The sequence below is a fragment of the Cucurbita moschata genome, unplaced genomic scaffold, assembly GCF_002738365.1.
Source record: "Cucurbita moschata cultivar Rifu unplaced genomic scaffold, Cmos_1.0 Cmo_Scf00014, whole genome shotgun sequence".
Classification (NCBI taxonomy): Eukaryota; Viridiplantae; Streptophyta; class Magnoliopsida; order Cucurbitales; family Cucurbitaceae; genus Cucurbita; species Cucurbita moschata.
Genome location: NW_019268530.1, coordinates 2,441,207 through 2,463,514, shown reverse-complemented (window position 1 = coordinate 2,463,514; position 22,308 = coordinate 2,441,207). Strand labels below are relative to the sequence as shown.

At 37.9% G+C, this 22,308-nt stretch overlaps 3 protein-coding genes across 5 annotated transcripts; 1 reads left to right on the top strand and 2 right to left on the bottom strand.

Annotated features, from left to right (window-relative positions):
• Positions 1–104: 104 nt before the first annotated feature.
• LOC111452273 lies at positions 105–4,915 on the bottom strand. 3 transcript variants are annotated; one of them, XM_023092901.1, is made up of 8 exons: positions 4,744–4,915; positions 4,256–4,623; positions 3,632–3,703; positions 2,150–2,208; positions 1,863–2,019; positions 1,658–1,738; positions 1,483–1,572; positions 105–584 (listed from the first exon to the last, which is right to left on the bottom strand). In XM_023092901.1, exons 2-8 carry the CDS (start codon positions 4,544–4,546, stop codon positions 423–425), a joined length of 912 nt encoding a protein of 303 aa, XP_022948669.1. In that variant the 5' UTR covers positions 4,547–4,623; positions 4,744–4,915; the 3' UTR covers positions 105–422. The 3 variants fall into 3 exon arrangements, with proteins under 3 accessions (XP_022948669.1, XP_022948671.1, XP_022948670.1); XM_023092903.1 differs by having other exon boundaries at positions 105–581; XM_023092902.1 differs by having other exon boundaries at positions 4,256–4,625; positions 4,722–4,838.
• Positions 4,916–5,874: 959 nt separating this feature from the next.
• LOC111452272 (probable apyrase 6) lies at positions 5,875–12,380 on the bottom strand. The gene is made up of 8 exons (XM_023092900.1): positions 11,333–12,380; positions 11,091–11,203; positions 10,473–10,580; positions 7,869–7,908; positions 7,488–7,676; positions 7,286–7,383; positions 6,549–6,745; positions 5,875–6,474 (listed from the first exon to the last, which is right to left on the bottom strand). The coding sequence occupies exons 1-8, from the start codon at positions 11,928–11,930 to the stop codon at positions 6,198–6,200; spliced, it is 1,620 nt and encodes a 539-aa protein (XP_022948668.1). The 5' UTR covers positions 11,931–12,380; the 3' UTR covers positions 5,875–6,197.
• A 6,491-nt stretch (positions 12,381–18,871) lies between these two features.
• LOC111452712 (sphinganine C4-monooxygenase 1-like) lies at positions 18,872–21,793 on the top strand. Its single transcript, XM_023093558.1, has 2 exons — positions 18,872–19,367; positions 20,751–21,793. The coding sequence occupies exons 1-2, from the start codon at positions 19,146–19,148 to the stop codon at positions 21,288–21,290; spliced, it is 762 nt and encodes a 253-aa protein (XP_022949326.1). The 5' UTR covers positions 18,872–19,145; the 3' UTR covers positions 21,291–21,793.
• Positions 21,794–22,308: the final 515 nt, after the last annotated feature.

Here is a 22,308-nt window from a genome sequence, read left to right as displayed (position 1 = left end):
AAGATGTGCCACTTTAGTTTATAACAGGTAAGTTTATGATCTTTCTCATGCTATCTACTATTTTTTATTTGACATGCCCAGCAAATTGTATACAATATAAAATCTCCCTGTAGATAACTTCTCTATATAAAAAAGAATGTACAAAATACAAGGCAAGAGTTTTATGTTTAGCTTCCAAGAAGCAGAATCAAGCAGTGTGATCAAATTGGAACATAGAATTGACTGGTCCCGAAACAGACGACGAAAATAATATAAGTTTGTTAGTGACTGTACCTAGCTTTGGAAGATGACAAAAAGCTGAGGGAAAATGTTGGCACATACAAATGACGACCACGACGACAACAAGAGCAAGTAGATGAAGAAAGGTTTTTCATGTTTGAAAATATAGTATTTATTACATGGTTGACTGCTGCAGTTGCAGTTCAAGCAGGAGTATGAGGATGAGGATGAGGATGAGGAAGAGGGTGAGGGTGAGGGGTGAGGGGTGCCCCTGCTGCTGATGCAATCGCAAATTGTAAGCCTCTATGCTGTCCATGTTGTAGCACAAACGCCACTTGTGTTGCAGCCACTGCTGCCGCCTCCTGCTGGTTCACAACCATACAATGCTCTATTCAATTGGAAATAATGTCTCAACTTAGCAGCAACATTCTATTAAGTTCATTAAGTTCCAACTCTCTCTCTCATTATGTTTCAGGCTTCATAAAGCTAGCTAACCTAAGACTTCACAATACAACTATAACATAATTTAAGATTTTTCTGTTTTAAACTACTTATTTAAAAGGTTGACTTCAGAAACTTTTTTTAGTTTTTTCTTCTAATGGATAGTGTTCTTTTAAACACAAAGATCACTAGAACCTACAAACAGCCCAAGCCTAAGCCCAAGCCCAATGCTAGAAGATATTGTCCTCTTTGGACTTTTCTTATCGGACTTGTAACGACCCAGATCCACCGTTAGCAGATATTGTTCTCTTTGGGCTTTCCCTTTCGGGCTTCCCCTCAAGGCTTTAAAATGATCTGTTAGGAGAAGGTTTTCACACCCGTCTAAATGGTGATTTGTTCTCCTCCCCAACCAATGTGGGACATTGCAGGGCTTCCTCTCAAAGTTTTTAAAACGCGTGAGGTTTCCACACCCTCGTAAAGGATGTTTCGTTTCCACACCCTCGTAAAGGATGTTTCGTTTCCACACCCTTGTAAAGGATGTTTCGTTTCCACACCCTTGTAAAGGATGTTTCGTTTCCACACCCTTGTAAAGGATGTTTCGTTTCCACACCCTTGTAAAGGATGTTTCGTTTCCCTCCCAACCGATGTGAGATCTCCTTTCGGGGCCAGCATCCTCATTGGCACTCGTTCCTATCTCTCATCGATGTGGGATCTCACAGAATCTCTCTCTTTCCAGTTACCAAACCATTCTTAATTTTCAAAATTTAGTCTACAGAAGAGTTTATAAGAAGAAAATTTTTAAAGAACTCCTAAATTACCAACCTGTCTTTGTCTTCGACGTTGCAAGATACTGATGGCCCAGGCCATGATGTAGCAGGGTAACAGAAAACCAGCAGCACGAAGCAAGAAAATCTGTCACAGGCATGTATTAAGATTGTAAACCCAGAACTCTATTTTTCCTTTTCAATTTAAGAAAATAAATTCATACTTCACTTACAGAGAAGAAGGCAGATGCATCATCTTCACCGTCTGGATCTGTTATGGTCAATGCATGACGCAGAAGGAGAAGAGCTAGTAACTGCCGCATAAAATAAAATAAATCATCAGTGCAGTAGCATGGAAAACACCGGAGTGGAAAGTTTGATATCATTCCAAATTTTGGTGAAAAGAAGAGTTCTACGAACTACTAATAGCAAACATACAATAAGAGCAGCCGATCGGCAAAATGCAGCTCCACTGTCATTTGAAGCAGCATAATCATCATATTCGGCCTCCAGAAAATGCCGTTCCGCCTCTGCAATGGCTAATAGCCGAGTATCTCTCAGGTCTAATGGATTACCAGCAATAGTCCATCTTCCCCTGTGTAGACCCACATCCAGATCAATATTTAAAATACAACAGAATTACATGAAAACAAAATATTTGCGGGTGTTCAGAAACATGCTAATCGATGCAAGACAATAGGAAATAACAAAAAGGTCGAGCTTACTCCATATCAATAGCAGTTTCTTCAGAACGAGATGGTGCAGTGTATCCAGGTTGATAAAACTGGCAATTGAATAAAACACATCAGCATCAATGAGGAATTAAACACCAAAATATCAACAGAAAAGAAGCTGCAACTGCAAATCTCATTATACCATTCAACATAACATGAAACAAGTGCAGACAAAATGAGGATGACATTTTATAGTTTTTATTCAGAAAAAGTGAATAAAACAGATAAATGTTCTTTTTCATTACTTTTTTTTTTTTTTTTTTTGGCAAAAAAGAAGCATTCATAATCTTGGCCAATGCACCGTGACAAATAAAGAGAGCATACAACCAACTAAGAACAACAAACATTCCACTCCCGTCAAGGTCCAGACTTAGCAATGGAATGGTCTACAGGATCAAGGTTACAGCAATGAGGTTAAAGGAAAAAGAATTATAAGTGAGGGAGAAGAGGAGCCTAATGACCTGAATCAGAAGCCCCATGATCAAAATAGAAAAGGCCAATCATCAAACCAACTTTTCACCAACAACAAAGTTTTAACAGAAATATCTCTTAATCCCGAAGTCACGAATAAACACCAATGCCTTGTCCATCAACACTCTCAACATTAAAGAACCTCTACCTCTACCATCTCTGACAATAATGCCCCAACTCCCTTTCGCCACACAGAGTATCCCAAATGGTATCCACATTACTTTAGGTTGAGCATGAGGAAGGAGGAATCTACCTATTGACATGCTGGTTGTCTTCCTCTCATATAGATGGAACAATCTTCTATGATACCGAATCCAACCCATTGCAAAAAAAAACCCAAATCATTGTGTGCGCTCTAGTGAACCACCCTCATGGTTTCCTCAGAGATGGACATATCAAGAGAAAGGAAGGGTAAAGGTAGGGCTCAAAGAGAGAAGGCAAAGTGACTGGTCAAGAGAGAACGACCAAAAGAAAGAGAAGGAAAAAAAAAAAAAAAAAAGGTAAACCTCCTTCATTTATGTGGTTTGTAGAGTACAAAATTCTCTCTTTACTTCTATGGTTTTCTCCTACAACACTCTCACCTATCACAATAACCGAAACAAACTCTCAATTCAAGGATTTTTCCTTCAAGTCTACAAGTACCCTAGGCGGAAGATACCTTTCTTATATATACAATAAAAATGCCTCTCAATTAAAAATTTGAAAATAAAAAATAAAACCATCAGGTGTGTGCCCTATAGAGGTAGACGAGGTGCCCCCTCTTCAGCGTGCACACTTTTATGCACTTTTTAAAACACTAAAAGTGAATTTTTTTTACTCCCGATGTAAGAATTCAAAGAATTAAGAGTTACAAAAAAAAATATATATATTCTTGGCAGAAAACTTGCACGCAAGCTAAAGCATATAGATAATATTAGCAATTTATTTGAAATTCTCCAAACGCAAAAACTTTAAAAGAATGCAAAAATGGTCGACATATCAAATCAAAATCATCATGCATACCTGATGACATATCTCACAAATTATGTCTCCTTTCTCATTGCACCAATGTTGAACGCACTTTCTATGAGCATACTGAACAAAAAAAAAAGACCATTAATCAGAAACGTGCAAAAGGTTAATAAACAATTAACTTCGATAAGTTTTACCAAATGGGTTCATATTGGTCAATTCAAATAGCTTAACCTACTTTAGTTACATTCTGAAGAAAAAAAACATTAGAGTTCAAGATCACTGACACCATGCATGATGGTCATGCTTCTTGTCAAGTTTTATCAAGCCACATTATAACTCAGACGCACCACATACCAGTCCAAAAAGTTTCCCGTCGAACGTACAAATTGACACAAACAAAAAAGTTGAGGCAAAAGAAGTGTTCTCTTATCACCAAGCTATTGGATAGGCGATGAATTTTAAAAAGTAAAAAACAAAGCATTGAGGAAAAAAATTATAGAAAAATATAAAATTAACCAAGCTGTGAATAAAACTAATGAATTCTCGACAAGACACTAAAAAATCCAGACGGATCTCTCATCCAATACAGCAGCAACAGCAAACACATATACAACGCAAATAAAAAGTCTTGAGCACATTAATAAAGGAAAAGGGGGTCAAGGCGTCAATTACCTTAAGACTACCACTACATGCGCAGGGAGTTTCTAAATTATTGATACCGTCTTCTTCCTGACAAATGCGGCACTCCGCTACCTGAATCAGAGGCTCCTCCTCATTAGGTGCATCCTGCTCCACCGTCGGATGATCCACAGTTGCAGTCGAACACGAAGGACCAGCCGCAGCCGAGTCAACTACACCTTCACGCGGTGCAGAAGGAATAGGGTCAACCGGCTCGGCCACAGATTGAACAGGAGCAACCGGTCGAATCAAATGATCAACATACAGGACGAGATGGTCGCCCATTGTCCTCAAAACCACAGAAACCTCTAAACCCCCAAAAATCCAACTCACACGGCGAATTTGAAGCACAAAAAGAAACCCTACAAAGGCGATTCGATTAATTACATGAAGAAAAACACAAATTGAAGAGATCAAACATGAATATAGTAGATTGCGATGCAAAAATTGAAGAAAAAAAGGAAAAAAAAAAAAAAACAAACCGAGAAAGCGCGTTATGTGCGGAATGTAGAAGCTTTTGGAGAGCGTAGAAAATCAAAAATAGAAGATTGATTCCGCCAAAGACTAAAATAAGAAGGAATCTGGAGGAGGGTGGACCTGGTTCGATATATATAGGCGGAGTTTTCTTCGCTCGAAACCTCCACGTCTTTGCGTCCAATCCAATCCAATCCAATCCAATCCAACGGTCTCAAGGGTATTTTCGTAAATTCACATTCCATTTAACCCGTTGGGTCGGGGCTCCACAATGACCCATCCGAAATTGAATGAAAATTTCTCTCCATTTAATTAAATCATTAATTAAATGGAGCTGAAAATAGACATTTTTATTATATTTTATCTGTTTTTTATTTTTCGTTTTAAATAAAAATAATTATATTTAGTCAATGCCCAAAAACTTGCTTGGTTGACAAGTTAGATTATTATAAGGGGCAGTTTGTAAAAAATGTTTTTTTCTTAAATAAACATTAAATTATTAAAAAAACAAATTAAATTATCGTTTTTATATGGTTAATTTGATGAACCATAAATGGGCGGGCTACGACCATTTATGTCGCTCAGTCACGTGGATGGACCATATTGTCGTACCATTGCAACCATTTTTCTTTTTTCTTTTCGCCTTCTTTTTAAAGATGATATATTCTTTTGTGCTTATATTCTAAAATCTCTTATATATCACCATGAGTAACACATTTTTTTTTCCTTGTTGAGATTGAAGAACGGTTGGTGAGTATTGTGGCTGGCTCACGTGCTTGGGTGCATAAAATGGTTGTGGTTTAGCTTGTAGTAAACCTTCGAAACAAGCTTGTAATCAACATTTGAACCAACGATCTAAGATTACTAAAAAGAATTTCGTTTTCATTTGTTCCATGTATAAAAACGAGACATTTTTATATAAATTATAAGTTCAATCTCGACATTGTTTATTTAGTCACAAATGACAATAACTTAAAAAGTAAATCAACTAGACAAATATAAAATAGTCAAATAACACGTTCGATGTACCTTCCTTTCCAAACAAAGAAAGTAACCCATTTTATAAATTATCATTTTGTTTTAAAACTTTATTTGTACACCACGTAGTTCGTTTGATAATTATTTAATTTAAACGATGATTTAAGACACGAAAAGCACATCTAAATTCATCATAAAATCAGTCATAATACATCAAAACATCATCTTATAAAGTAGAGGGAACACACTGACACTCTGACTCGGCGATGGCAACGACGATAGCGATCTGTTCCTCCTATGCTAAAGGGGATGCTTTTTCTAGAACACTGGCAGTCTACGTGAGATGTGAATGAAAATCAGGGAATATACAATCTCAAACAACATCTTGGACTCACAGATTGGTCTATGGGAAACTATATTTAGGCTGAATTGTGTAAAAATTATTGAAACCATGCAGGCAAGTTACTAGTAAACTAGTTGTTTATCAGCATTTACTCACACGGGTCACTATGTATCGTCCTTTCTCTAGATCGTATATCGTCTTTAACTCGGGTTTCCTCCACTTCGATACATACCATGCTATGAACAACACAATTGATATCACAATTAGCAAGATCATAGAGGGTGACTCACAGGCGAAGATAGCTGCAATCCAATCCCATTGCTCTGGTTCTGATTCTATGGCAGCTGTGCTTTGCAGGATGAAAGCTCCCAATGCCCAATCGAGTGGAATGTTTTGCACTTGAGTAGCAGCAGTGATGCTAATCACAAAAGAGTTATGAAGCTGTAAGAAACACATCAACTAATTGTAACTAGCATGAGATATGCAGTGTACCTCTGATCATCTAATCCGAATCCGAGGCTGTCGTGAAGTAGGGCGACGATATACGCTGATGAGAAGCAATAGCGTAGCAAATCTTCTTCATTGAGTAGCTTGTGTCTTTTTTTCAACTTCAACCAGTCATCACTGCAGAACTCCTGTCCAGCCGCCATCAGATCTGAAAGAAAAGCTCTAGGTCCAAGACCAAAGAACTAACAAAAAAAGAAGTCATGAAGGTCCATATAAAACACCAATGATAAGACCACACGCCTGTGCACCTCATCAGGAAGAAGAGAGATAAACATTAAATAAGTGTAACAGCCCAAGCCCACTGCTAGCAAATATTGTCTGCTTTGGCTCATTACGTATCGCTGTCAGTCTCACGGTTCTAAAACACTTTTGTTGGGGAGAGGTTTCTACACCCTTATAAGAAATGTTTCGTTCCTCTTTCCAACCGATGTAGGATCTCACAATCCACCCCCCTTGGGGTCAGCGTCCTCGTTGGCACACCGCTCGGTGCCTGGTTTTGATACCATTTGTAACAGTCCAAGCCCACTGTTAGTAGATATTGTTTGCTTTGGCCAATTATGTATCATTGTCAGCCTCACGACCTTAAAATGTGTCTGCTAGGGAGAAGTTTCTACACCCTAAGGAATGTTTCGTTTCCCGCTACAACTGAAGTGGGATCTCACAGTAAGAACATACTAAGCACAATCTAATTGTAAATTTATAACAAGGGAAGAAAAGCATACTTTTGACGTATAAAAGAAATTCTCCGTAGCCAAAAACTTCCCTCTAAGCTTTGGTGTGAAAATGGATCCTACATAGCAATTTTCATGGGTGCATTTCTCTGCAGAGAAGAAGTTGTGAAAAGAAGGGGAAGTGTTATACACTTTTAGGATCAGTACTCAGATGGGTATCAGAAAGTCAAAACAATATGAAGATTTGTACAACCTTTTCCTTTCTGCAGCAGCTTTAAGGCAACAGATCTGCACTCAGAGAAGTTTCCCTTGGAATGGAAAGTTGATAGATACCTTTTTCTTTCCACCATAGGGTCTGGAGATAGTTTTTCAGGCTCAGTAAGATGCGAGTACCCATTGGGGGTACAAGGATCCACAGACAGTTCATTTTGATGAGTTTTAGCTGCATGAACCATTGAGAATTAAACCTTGAGAACAGTCAAAAGCAAATGAATTTGAATGCTCTGCACCCTTCAGACAAGGGCCTTCCAAGGGCGTTCTCGATCCCTCGGTCATCGTATGTTACAGAAGTATCAAATAAATAATTTCTTCAAATGTAGGTAGTTTATATAAAAGAAAAGACGTGCACATTTACCTGAAATGAGTGCTTCTCTTAAGGAGTCATGAGCAGCGTTCTGCAAAACAAGGCTAATCACAACTCTGAAGAGAAACTCTCAAAGCATTGTAAATTAAGAAAGTTAACAGAAGTGAAACTCTCAAAGCATGGCAGAAGTTATACATTAAACAAAATTTAGAACAGAAAAGCACTTCACATTCAAGATGAAAATACAACAAAGAAGGAAAATTAAATGTGACACTCCTACATTGGTTGGGAAGGACGAGAACGAAACACCCTTTATAAGGGTGTGGAAACCTTTCCCTAGCAAACGCATTTTAAAGCCTTGAAGGGAAGCTCAAAAGGAAAAGTCCAAAGATGACAATATCTGCTAGCGGTGGGGTTGGGCCGTTACAATTAAACAACTAGAACTAACCTTGTTTTTAAGCACATAGAAACTCTTAAAAAATGGTTGTCATCGTACACAACCACTTGCAGGAGAGTGGTGTGGTCAGTCCAGACCTATTGTGCAATTTCTTAAGTGCCCTTAATAGGCCATTGATAAAGAAAAAACAACAAACTGGCAGTATTCCATGTTGCAATATCAAAGCATTTCAAGCAATTCAAACATTTGAGAAGCCTGGTTCTCCCTCTACCAGAGAATATCTTTTCTATATACATTGACTGAGCCTCTCAGCTTACTCTACCCATATATAACCCAACCTTCTAACTGATATATAACTTGTCAGTATTTCCAAATGACCTAACTAGTCCATACTCTTGGCCGTATTCTTATCGGTACCGTCCACCTAAATTTTTCACCTTGTCCTTGAGGAGGCACTCAGAGGGCTAGTGTGTCATAAGCTATTAGTTTCCGAGGTAGCCTCTTCAACCAACTAACCATCCTGCTGAGTGAAAATTTCATAAATAAGTCGGAGGGAGTAAAGTACACGTCACCCCACAACCTATTTAACCTAAGGTTCTCTTACTTCGAACCAACAAACTGCGCTACAAAATGGCAAAGAAACTTGTTTGCCATACATTTGAGGCAAATCCCAAAGAAGGATGTTCAATGTAGCATTCCATCATTGCATGAAAGAGTGATGCATCCAAGCAGGATACAGAAAAAGGTCATAAGAGGTAGCTGCCATAGTCTTTGGTCTGGTATTTCGAAAATGTGTAACATTCTAAAACTTCAAATTTACCTCCTGCATGTTACAACCTCTCCTTGCTCAACAAGTTTGCAACGGTATCACACCCGGCGTGGGAGGATATTTGCTCGCTGAGTTGCCTTTTCCACTCAGATTCCTCAGTGACTAATCGTTTCTTCATATTTGCAAGACATCTGTGACTCAGATTTTGATGGAGAGACCCACTCTAGGACACCAAAATGGATTAGAGGGTTCATCACTTACTACTCCAAGGTAGCTTATTTTGTACCCTCTTTGACTGAATAACAGAATTCGGTCACCAAAAGCTACGAGGTTCTCTCTTGTAAGTCCTTTCTCAATTTCATTAGCTAAACTACTATCACAGTGACCAATGTTGAAGGAATTTCTGCTCTCTAAGAGTATTGCAATGAGTAGTTCGGATCGTATTGTCCCAAAAGATGAACACTAATGAGAGAGTGCGAAGAAGATAATGGGTCATGCTCCTCAAACTTCAGGGATCTTTTGAACTTAGAAAGATCACAAAGCTATTGGCTCCATACTCCCTCTAAACGATTTAATGTTTCATCGACGAAAAAGTATAACTTCTAGTAAGATGGATAAAAGTACAAATATTGGCTGCTAAAGCACTTTGGAAAGATCTATTCAAGAACCATACAGAAACATCATCAACTAGATCTTAACTAAATAAAAACTACATCAAATATGACTCTTTACCAGAAACCAAGAAGTAAGGCTACCTACAGTTTTGGTTGTTTGTAGAAAACAAAAACAGAAATCTAAATCTCTGGTGTCTTAGAAAAAATCAGCTATTGGCAAACAATTTAGAAGAAAAGTCGAAATAGAGCAAAATAAGCAAAAAGAAGGACGACAAACATCTGATAATCACATAAGGTTTCGTAGTATTATTCTAATGCCTAGATCCACCGCTAGTAGATATTGTCCTCTTTAGGCTTTCCCTTTCGGGTTTTCCCTCAAGGCTTTAAAACGCGTCTGCTAGGGGAAGGTTTCCACACCCTTATAAATGGTGGTGTGTTCTCCTCCCCAACCAATGTGGGACATCACAATCCACCCCCCTTCAGGACCCAGCGTCCTCGCTGGCACTCTTTCCTTCCTTCAATCGATGTGGGACCGCACCGAAATCCACCCCCTTTTGGGGCCCAACGTCCTTACTGGTACACCGCCTCGTGTCTAACCCCCCTTCGAGAAACAGTGAGAAGGCTGACACATCGTCCGATGTCTGGCTCTGATACCATTTGTAATGGCCCAGATCCACCGCTAGCAGATATTATCCTCTTTGGGTTTTCCCTCAAGGCTTTAAAACGTGTCTGCTAGGGGAAGGTTTCCACACCCTTATAAATGGTGGTTTGTTCTCCTCCCCAACCAATATGGAACATCACAATTACGAATTCCCAATTTTATTTGTGCTACTCAACTTCAAAAGAAAACAAAGCTCATGAAGAGAAGGATTTACCTGCCCAAATTGTAGAAAGCTGTGAGAGTATAGACTATAAGTCATATTGCCAAATTTAACTGTACGTGAGAATTCAGGAGGTATTGGTTCACTTGAAACAAAAGTAACCTGAAACAGAGAAAATCAGATATCCCTTGTTTTGTTATTTACTTCTAAGTTCAAAAACTTGTTTTCGTTTTGAACTTCGGCTAAGAATTCAAATATCTTCGATGAAATTCATTGCAGAGAAATGGAGATAAAACAAACGAAACAGTTGTTAATAGAGCCTTTTAACTGTTCGTTTTCTGTTCGAGGCTACTTTTAACTCTTTCCTGCATGTCTTTCAGCTTCTTTCAATAGCCTTATTATTCTTGATCATATTAACATATCAAGAACACTAAGGCTTTGTGTGATTGTTAAATTTTTTCATTAAAAGAAATCATATCAAGAACCACAAAATTTCAGCATCCCTCCTTTGGTGCAGATGTTAAACTATAATTTCCGTTTAGCTTTGTAGTTCTAATGCTTTAAGAAAGCTGGATTTAGTTTAGACTTATATCTGTCACCGCGAAAAGAACAACATACACCGTCGACATATAAACTATATCTGATTAAGAGCAAAAGAAGATCAATGCAAACCTGAGCAGAAGCTCCACCAAGTTCTATAATTCCAGTTGTCTCAAGAGGATCACCTCCAAGAGTGCCAAGCGCATAGTTAGCAGCAACCCACGCATAAGTCCCTTCATCAGAGCCTAACACAGCCATTGCTCACATCACATTAGTTGATATCTAATTTAAACGAATTCAGCAGCTAGAACTGATATCTCTGAAACAACACATCAACAACCAACAATGCACAGGCTGAGAAGAGAAGCTCATACCTGTAATGACTGACGCCCACTCGTCCCGGAACTTAAATCCCGAAGACCGCAGTACGCTCCGGCAAGAATCCAATATCTGGTTCTGTACATCGACTTCCAGCATTCTTAGCCCCGCCGTCGCCATTAACCGAACTTCAGTAACTTCCCATTGATCCCTCGGAATCTGACTCTTCCCATAGTCCAAAAGCTCCATCAAAGACTTCCCAGCACCGGCTGGATCTTCGGCATACGCCGATAGCCCTGGATTCACCTTCAACGACGCCAATCCCTCTTCCCCAAAATCAAAAACCCCATATCCACCCTCCACTCTATACCCAAACACATGGATTCGAGTCCCTGTGCTACCTCCATCGATAACGATTCCATATCTTCTCTTCAAAGAGCTCCGCAAATTCCTTGTAAAAACGAATACATAACAGAGCAACAGAGCACACGCAAGTAGGGCTGAAATAGAAACCCACCATTTGGATTTGGAAGAGTTCTTAGGGTTGTTCCTGGCGAACAAATTGGCTCGGCTGCTAGGTCTAACGTGCAGCTTGGCGGGATCCATATTGGAAATCTTAGAAACGTCCCTTTTACGGGCATTCAATCGTCGCATCAAAGACTAGGGATTAAGGCGAGGATAATTGAAACGAAGTACATCACAAAAGAAATTGAAATTAAAAAGTGGAAAAAGAAGACGAAGACGAAGACGAAGAAGAAGAGTAAAGTAGAAAGAATATTATTATGATTACTATTGTGATTATTATGATCGATCGAGACGGAGAGGGCAATCGCTGGAAATTATCGCCCTTTCTGTCTCGGTCTTGCTCTCTTCTCCGGCGATGCTCTGTGTCGGAGACGAAGAACAAGATCTCTTTATTCAAATCTAATTAAACTAAACAAATCGAAAATATTTCTACTAATATATATATAAATATATATATTCAACACTCCGCAATCGGCGTCAAAGTATTCTCACTTCTCCGGCGGTGGTTCTTAGCCGGCGGCTACCAAAACTGGCCGACTGAATAATGATTGAATAGGTTGAGAAAAAATGTCTGAAAATTTCGCAAAAATCCATCTATAATCATGAAATTTTTTTAAATATTAGTTTGTAAAATTATTTTTAAAAATAATTAAAAAAAAATTAAAAAATATATATATATACACACACATAACTAAAAATGTATTATTTTAAAATATTGGCTTGATTTTGTTAATTTATGAGTACATAGAGATTAATGTTTGATATTTATTAAGAAACACGGATTCCGGGGCAATCCTAATTGATATCGATCGTAGAGAGGTTCAGGTACGAAATGCTATCTGTTACTACCAATATTTTGAATTTGATATCTGTTCTTGAGGTTTTGATTTTATTTTGATAACTAAGAACAAGCCCCGTTAGTAGTTATTGTCCGTTTTGGCTCGTTACGTATCACTATCAGCCTCACAATTTTAAAATGTGTCTACTAGAGAGAGGTTTCCATACCTTTCTAAGGAATATTTCATTCCCCTCTCCAATCAATGTGAAATCTCACAATCTATCCCCTTGGGGGCGAGCGTCTTTACTGGCACACTGCTCGATGTTTGGCTTTAATACCATTTATAACAGCCCAAGCCCACCGCTAGTAAATGTTGTTTGCTTTGACCCGTTACGTATCGTAGTCAGCTTTACGTTTTTAAAACGCATCTATTAGGGAGAGGTTTTCATACCCTTGTAAGGAATGTTTTATTCCCTCCAAACAACGTAGGATCTCATAATCCACTCTCTTGGGGGCTAGTGTCCTCACTGACACACCATCTAGTGTCTGGTTTTGATACCATTTATAACAGCCCAAACCCACTGCTAATAGACATTGTCCACTTTAGCCCGTCATGCGTCACCATCAACCTCACAGTTTTAAAACACGTCTACTAAGGAGAGGTCTCCACACCCTTATAAGAAATGTTTCGTTCCCCTCTCCAACCAACATGGGATCTCACAAATGACTCTTTTTACCTCCCGACACCATTGTTTCATTTCTCTACACTTACATCGAATCGAAAACGATCAAAACTCAATCAACCGTGATTACGATATGCGTTAACACAAGGATCAAAGAAGAGACTCTTGTTCAGTGTCTCATAGCAACAAAATGCTTTAACCATTACACATTTTTGTTCATCTCAAGCTTTGAAACCCACAATTCATAACTAAAGATACATAGCAAAAGGCAAGGCCACAATGAGCAGATAGCCCAATTTTTTACTGTGCAGTTTCTGGGGAAGAGAGGACATAACTTTGTTCAAAATCATCCCCTCTTCAAAGAAAATCACCGAAACCTCGTCGTGTAACTCGACCGTTCTTGTCAAGTGAACAATCATTCAATACGGAGATCATTGTAGAGGACTTTCTCGAGTAAGCTTCACTATACATATTTGAAGAACGAAAACTCTTAAACAGAAACATAAGCTCCCGTTCGATAAACATTTGATTTTTAGTTTTGCCGTCTTTGAAAATTAAGCTTACAATCGTTACTTTCTCTCGTATGCATGTCAAGTAGTGATTGTAGGCTTAATTTTCGAAAACATAAAACTAAAAACAGAATGGTTATCAAACGGGACGTTAAGGATTAAACCAACCAACCAACCATGGATGAAACCAGATTCTGCTGTGGCCTGAACTAAGACCTGTTGTGGATAGGATCCGATCCTCGTCGAACCCGTCTTTTGCTCGATCGATTCGGATCGAACTTGTTTCGTGGTCGTGAATTCCTGTCCCTTGGATCTTCAAGAACGTGGCGGATTGGTCTGAGAGCAAGGTCCATGCTTGTCAAACCACAAGCCTGCTCTGGTTTAACTGCTAAAAGTGCCACAACACACATGAGAAGGACAAGAAGTACTCTGTGTATACTGAAAACCATGGCTTCTACAATGAAGCAAAAGGAGAGAGATTGATTCCTGTAGTAGACACACAAGAAGACTGTTATTTATCTCTCATTGGTTTTGGAAGTCGCTTTAAAGCATAAAGCAAAATCGGGCCCTGAAAACGTCTAGACCAAATTTAGATTCATTCAAATCATAACCCCGTAAATCTAAGGCTGTTATCGAAGAATCTTATAAGGATGAATAAAGGCGTTCGTTGGAACAATGCCTTCGAGAAGCGAAGCATCTTTTTCCTTATTTTATTTCTTCGTATCTCTATCCAAAATGTCTGATACCACTTGTCACAATCACACTATTCTTAGCATCAGACTTTATGATTGTGTAACACTCACTTCTCAACACTAAGTGAGTCAAGCCAATTTGTATTCGCGACTATGTATGCTCAAGCCTTTAGCCTCGATTTGAGAAGAAGGTTTAGAAAGAGAGTTTGAAATCGTAACGGCCCAGATCCACCGCTAGTAAATATTGTTCTTTTTGGGCTTTCCCTTTCGGGCTTCCCCTCAAGGCTCTAAAACGCGTCTACTAGGGGAAGGTTTCCACACTCTTGTAAAGGGTGGTTTGTTCTCCTCTCTAACCAACGTGGGATATCACAATCCACCCCCCTTTGGGGCTCAGCGTCCTTGCTGACACATCGCGTCGTGCCTACCCCTTTCGGGGAACAGCGAGAAGGACGACACATTGTCTGGTGTCTGGCTCTGATACCATTTGTAACGACCCAAATCCACTAGTAGCAGATATTGTCATCTTTGGGCTTCTCCTCAAGGCTTTAAAACACGTCTATTAGGGGGAAGGTTTCCACACGCTTATAAATGGTGGTTTGTTCTCCTCCCCAACCACTGTGAGACATCACAAACAGCAATGTTATATGACATACAAGCATAAGGCAACACAACGGCTTAAATAGCATATAACTTTTCAAGTAGGGGGTCTAATCACAACCCCCTCGTTCATAAACACATCTTCTTGACCCACTGGGAATCTTAAACACTACAACTATTTCAACCCAATAGATCAGATAATAGAACCTGTTCTTGATATTTAACCTTCCTTTGCTATTAAGAAAAAGGGGATTATTGATATCTATTTTGTTTTGGAATGAAGTAGAAATGGGCCAACCATAGAACTAGAGGTAGCATTATCATAATACTGATACACACACAACAGAGCCAAAGAAGAAAAGGAAGAACAGAACAGAACTTGCTTTTGGTCATTTTAAGATCTCATTCCATAGTTCCACTTTTGAATTCCAAGCTCTCTTCCCTATGCAATAAAAACAAGTTAATTGTTTATTAAATCAAATTTCTTTATGCTTTCTTTTTTTTTTTTTTTTTTTGCTATAAATTATTCGTTCGAGTTTGTTAGAACTTAGAACAATCTTTTCGTTTTGAACTAGAACGCTCGTAGTGGTCGATACCACGTGCAGAATAGAACATTCCAAAGCAGAAATTCCCGTGTTTATTAAAAGTTTAGTGGCCGTAGTGGCTGCCTCTATGGCTGATTAGTCGATGTCGAAACGAGTAGCGTTTTGGATTGTTGACGTTGATGTTGATATTGATATTAAGTTTATGGTGTTGTTTTTGTTAAAATATTCTCTCTTCTGCTTTGCTTTTTCATTCTCCAATCAAAAGCAAAAGAAGTATAATGAGATGTTGCTTTCTGGTCTGCATTTCTGTCCATATGGGGTTTCTAACCTTCTTTTCTTGGTTCCTCCCACAACTAATCATAATCTCCATCATTACATTATTCTCTCCCCACTCCGAAACTTTTCTTCGAATTCTTAACCCGAATTTTGAAAATCTGTCAAGAATTCGAACCTAAGGTCGAGAAAGTCGGGGAGATGGATTTAGGGGCTCCCTATCCTATGTAAAGGAAAGGGTCAAAGTGGAATGACGGTGACTTGTGATCCCGATCACAAAAGAAAAGTTTAGAAAAGTAGTCGGCATGAGCTGATATGTTAGTTTTTTTTGTCACAGATCATTGAATTGTTCTCTTTTCGTGTTTCTTTTAGTTTCATTATCGTATAACAAATTAGGCTCGGGTTTATCCCATCCCATCATAATGGCTTAAGAGACAGACAAAAGTGGGAGCTGCAAAGGGAATGTCTTCAAAATATGTTGGAGACAGATGCTTGTTCCTGTCAGATTTTGTGTTTTTTTAGGACACTTTGGCCTAATTACTCTTATCCTGTCTGTGTCTTGTGATCTGTTAGGCTTAAAGTGATCTCTTAGCTTGCATCCGTAACCATCCTTCTAAACTACCATGAGCATGAATATGGTCTAAGTTAGGCTCTAGTGTGCGTTCGAAACTCTATATTCATCTCGAGTGATTTCTAGATCTAGCACGCCTCCCCTTTTGTGCCTTTTTAGTTATGTTGTGACTATAATAGGATCTTGCCTGTGCTCTAGGATCTAGTTCCATAGCTGAACCGTGTCAATGACATCTATTTCTGTGAGATCCCACATCTGTTGGAGAGGAGAACGAAACATTCTTTATAAGGGTGTGGAAACCTCTGTCTAGCAGACGCGTTTTAACAACCTTGAGAGGAAGCCCAAATGGGAAAGCCTGAAGAGGACAATATTTACTAGCGGTGGGCTTGAGCGGTTACAAATGGTATCAAAGCCAGACAGCGGATAACGTGCGAGCGAGGATGCTGGGCCTTAAAGGGAGATGGATTGGGAGGTCTCACATCGATTGGAAAAGGGAACGAGTGTCAGTAAAGACGCTGGACCTCGAAGGGGGGTGGATTGTGAGATCCCGTATTGGTTAGGGAGGAGAACGAAACATTTTTTATAAAAGTGTGGAGACCTCTCTCTAGCAAACGCGTTTCAAAAACCTTAAGAAGAAGTTCGAAAGAAAAATCAAAAGAAAACAATATCGGTTAGTGGTGTAATAGTACATGAACACTCTTAAAACCACTCGTTTCACGGTGCTCTAGCCATTGGACCAGACCCCATTTAGCATTTAGCCTCGTGTGGTGGCGAGCTACTTACACGCCTCCTTGAACCACTTGCTAAGCCATTATGCCTTTGGTGGTACACACACAAACGCCAGCCTTCCTCTCCAGATGGCATGTGAATGCGCATGAAACTGTCTCACATCACATGGACCTCCTCCTCCGCTACGAACCTAAGCCTTACTCGTGTTTCAAGTTAAGCTTTAGACAACATGATTGGCCGTATGGTATCCCTAAAACGGGACTACAACAACTATAGGGACAGATTTCGAGCGAACAGGTTACTTCTTCGAACTAAGATAATTATTCTTGTTCCAAGTTAAGCTTTGGACAACGTAATTGAACTTATGGTATCCCTAAACTGGGACTATAACAACTAAAATGACAGATTTCGAGTGAGCGGGTTGCTTATTCGAACTAAGAGAATTACTCGTGTTCCAAGTTAAGCTTTGAACAACATGATTAGCCCTTAGTAACGATATAATTCGTTTATTTTTAAATATTATGAAAATCTAATAATAAATATTTTCCTTAAAAATAAAATAAAATAATAAACTTAGTATAAAAAATGATGAGAAAATAAATTTATTTAAATAAAAAAACCAAATAATTATTAAATTTTCAAAATCCAAATTTGTTTTTAAATCCGAGACAGCCACACAACGGCCTCTTTTGTTGTTATTTTTATAATTTATTTATTTATTTTTGGTTTGTGTATGGGGATTCGTGTTCCTTGGAATGTTTTTTTTTCCTTGTCTTTTTAACTTTTACTCTTTTTTTTTAAATTTAATTCTCAAAATTATTTGAAAAAACTAAAATTTAGTCTAAATATTATTTTTGTTGAAATACTTTATTTTGAAATCTAATTATTTTATTTTAAATAAAATATTAAATTTAATATCAATTTCAACGTGAGTATGTTATGACCTTTATGTCAATTATTTATTTGTGTGCATGAAAACTGTATCACAACTTCGTGATACATTATGTTAATCAGAGAATTGTACTGTGTTGTGATTTTCAATACTCAGCTTTAAGAGCATATATGAACTGCTTGTTGCCATGGAAGACTGTCGACATGTTTGATCTGGACTTTTGCATATTTTTTATTTGTTGCTCTCAAGTTGTCGGAACGTTTTTTTCATTTTTTTTTGTTGCAAACTCGATACACCGGTCATAATTATGACCGATGTATAATTATGTATGCATTATTGTTTAATTATTTAATGGGGATGTCTAACATTTTTTTTTTGCTTTTCCACTTTAAATTTGACATCAATGAGCATATCGTGACGAGCAATATTTTCAAAAGTCGGATCATTACGTAAGTAAAAGATAATAAGTACGGATGCTAATTGAATTACAATTATGGTTATATTTTGGTCTCGATTTCATTATTAATTTCTATTTCTTTATTGAAATTAGTTAAATAATAATTTATATACGAAGAAAAATATACAAGGTGAACACATTTTAAAATTTTATAAAATTTTATAGAGAAAAAAGGATTTAAAATAATTTTTTAAATAGAAAATATAGCTAGTTTATTGAAAGTACATTAAATTAAATTATCGAGAAGTAGAGGGGTATTTTGGTCTTTTTATGTGAGTGGTCAACGGGTTTGAATTGTAAAATATTGAAAATAAAAACGTGAAATTATATTAAATAAGAGTTTTGATTGAATTAAAATTTTAAAAACCCTTCATCGTGGGATTCAGAGATTGAGGGAAGGATTATTGTAATTAAACATTGAGAATTAGCGATCGATTTCCTGTGTTCTTTCAAAAATTTCTCAACCAGAGTGGGGAAGGTTATTCTGGATTTCCTTCCCAACGCCCAGCGGATTTCCGGTTTGGAGATTTATGCTTTGATTTTGTTCATCTTTTTGAATTCTTAACAAATCTATGGTTTTCTTTTTCAATCTCTGAATCTCTACCTTCTTCCTTCTCAATGGGATTCACCATCTCCGATGATTTGTTGGGTACTTTCGTCCCGATTTTCGTGTATTGGTTCTATTCTGGGATTTACGTGCTTCTCGGTTTCTTCGAGAATTACCGACTGCACTCCAAGAAAGACGAGGATGAGAAGAACTTGGTTTCAAAATCCACTGTGGTTCGAGGCGTTCTCTTTCAACAATTCATTCAGGCTATTGTCGCCATCATCCTCTTTAAGGTCAGCTCCTACTTTCTATTTAATTTCTTTGCTACTATTGCAATTAATAATCGTCGTCGTCGTCGTCGCACTTGTCGTTATTATTGTAATTTAGTTTATTTCTGATCCTAATTATTGGTGGAACCTGCCCTAGAAAATTTCAACTGAGATTCATTTTGCTCATACACTTTGGTATAACTGTAGTACGATCTTCCTCAGATTTCCTTAGTTTAGCTACTGAGATTGAAAGTTTTGTTGTTTGTGAACCATTTGAGTTTTGACAAAATTAAAGTAACAACTCCTCTTCTCTTTATATGTGTTTTGATCGAAATTAGAGTCTGTCACACCACTGGAAGCATCGTTTTTTATATAATTAAACACTGCATATTTAAAAGAACATCTATTGCTAATGCTGGCAAAGTGAAAATCATATTTTGTTACTGTAATTTGAATTGATGAAACAAAAATCTGAAAATCTTATAATTTAGTAGGCAACTCGAAAATTTCGATTCCATTCAGGAACAAAAGGGTTGATGATTCAAGCTAGCGATTGGAAGGATAAACTTGCAGTTTTTAGCATCCACTGTAAAGTTATATTAGTTGGTGTTAAGCTGTTAGCTTTTGACTTTTAAGTCTTTTGGATATTCAAACTCTAGGAATAGAGGTTCATAAGGAAAGAGTTTGGATGAATAATTTCAAAGCTGTGATCGATGGATTTGAATAAAAGTTTATGCTATTCGCCCCTTTTTTTATTCTTAAATTCCCTTTGAGGTGATCGTTTGGTTACAAATCGAATTGGTCAAAACAACACGGTATTTCTCAATTGTATGAAAATTTAATCGTACTTCCTTTAGCTATAATTCGATTCTCTTGGATTTGTCTATTTAGTTTAGGTTACATATTTATTTGTGTAATCTTTAATGTTTCGGTTTACTTATATATATGTTTGAAAAAATATCCTCAAGAAGTATTGGGACAGTACCAACCCCCTTTCGTCTTCTGCATTGTAAGAAGTCGACAACTCGTACGAGCTAAAAACCTTGGTTCCGTACAATTGTGTCTGCAATCTTTTTTTTTCCTGTGAGTTTCATGCTAAATGAGAAGTAGAACTGTAGTTCTTGCTGTGGATGTTCATGTGAAATATAATTACTGGAGTAAAACTATTATTAAAGTTAGCCTCATCTAAGTGCTGTTAAATGAATTATGTGGCTTTGATCCAGTGGTTAAAGTGGCAAGTCATGAACTTAAATGTTTTCACCTTATAGCATACTCTCCCAATTCTGGAAAGGAAAAAGGAATCAATGTTAGATTCTGGCATTACTTATTGATATCATGTGGGTTACCAGCCCTGCACTTGCATCCTAGTTTGTATCCAAATTTATAATTGCATCTTGCTATGTTCAGGTGACTGGAAACGATGATGGGAGCGTTGCAGTTCCAAAATCCTGGCCAGTGGTTGTTCTTCAATTTTTAACCGCGATGTTCGTTTTGGACACGTGGCAGTACTTCGCACACAGATACATGCATCATAACAAGTTTCTGTTCAGACACATTCATTCTCAGCACCATAAGCTTGTTGTTCCATATGCGTTTGGGGCTTTGTATAATCATCCTGTGGAAGGACTACTGCTCGACACAGTCGGTGGAGCGTTGTCGTTTCTAGTATCTGGTATGACTCCCAGAGTCTCTATCTTCTTCTTTTCCTTTGCAACTATTAAGACCGTAGACGATCACTGTGGATTATGGCTGCCTGGTAACCTCTTCCACGTCTTGTTTCGAAACAATACTGCATATCACGATGTCCACCATCAGCTATATGGTAGCAAGTTTAATTTCTCACAACCCTTCTTTGTTATATGGGATAGAATACTTGGAACCTACTTGCCTTACTCCTTGGAGAAGAGGGCAGGAGGCGGCTTTGAAGCACGGCCGAAGATTGAATAAATATTGTAAGCAGCCATCTGTTGCTTATATTATATTATTTGTATCCCACAACAATATAATTTGTATATTACTCCTATTGTTGCGCTTTTTATACCCTTTTTGTTTCACATTGCCCTAACATAGGTTTGAAATATGAGTTGAGATGAGCTTAGGTTGTGTTTTGATATGTTTTCTTAAAACTTGTCTATGGCTTTAGATTAGTGACAATCATTGTGAGTGATGACTTTTGAAGAGCTGCTTCAATCCCAAGTGATAGCTTCTTCTTGTCTTTGTTAGAAAGGTCGTAGTTTTCAGTTATGCATCATAAGCTTGAACAGGGGCCATGTTTGGCTAGGTTGATGGTTTGATGAAGCTTTGGAACCAACCAAATGGAACCAGATGGTTTGGTTTGGTTTGGTTTGGTTGGCATGTTCGGAAATGATTTTGGAATGATTGAAATTACTATTCCGAAAAGGTGGAAAAGCTATTCTCTTATCTTATTTATAGGTTGGATATTTGGAACATTCTAAATTTTATTTTGATAAAGCGTTGTGTGTCGATCTTTGATCTCTATTACATGTTATATTTAGTGGGAATTGAGATTACGTCTAGATACTAAGAACGTCTCAAGACTGTCAAACATTCAGCAGAGCCTCTTGATGCTAAACTATACAATAAAACATTTTTCTTAAATCTATAGCTTCTCAACGCAACCGGTGTGGGACAAACGTTTTGGGAGGCTTCATTTTTATAGCGTTTTAACACAATCCCCTTACTCTTCTTAGCTTGGTTCGCTCTTTCTCTTGACTTTAGGCCACTAGAATGAGTCCCTTATTCCGATAGGTCTTCTCAAAACTCCGATATTGCTATAAATGAATGCGTTTGTGAAAGCATACAAGTCATGTAAGAAAAAGAACGGGCAAATAATAGAATTGTCTTCTCAAACATCGAAGACATAGGCAAAAGCTATCAAAAGCATCTGCAAAGCAAGCTGAAATGATGGGCAAAAGAGAATCAAAATGGAACATATGCAAAGACT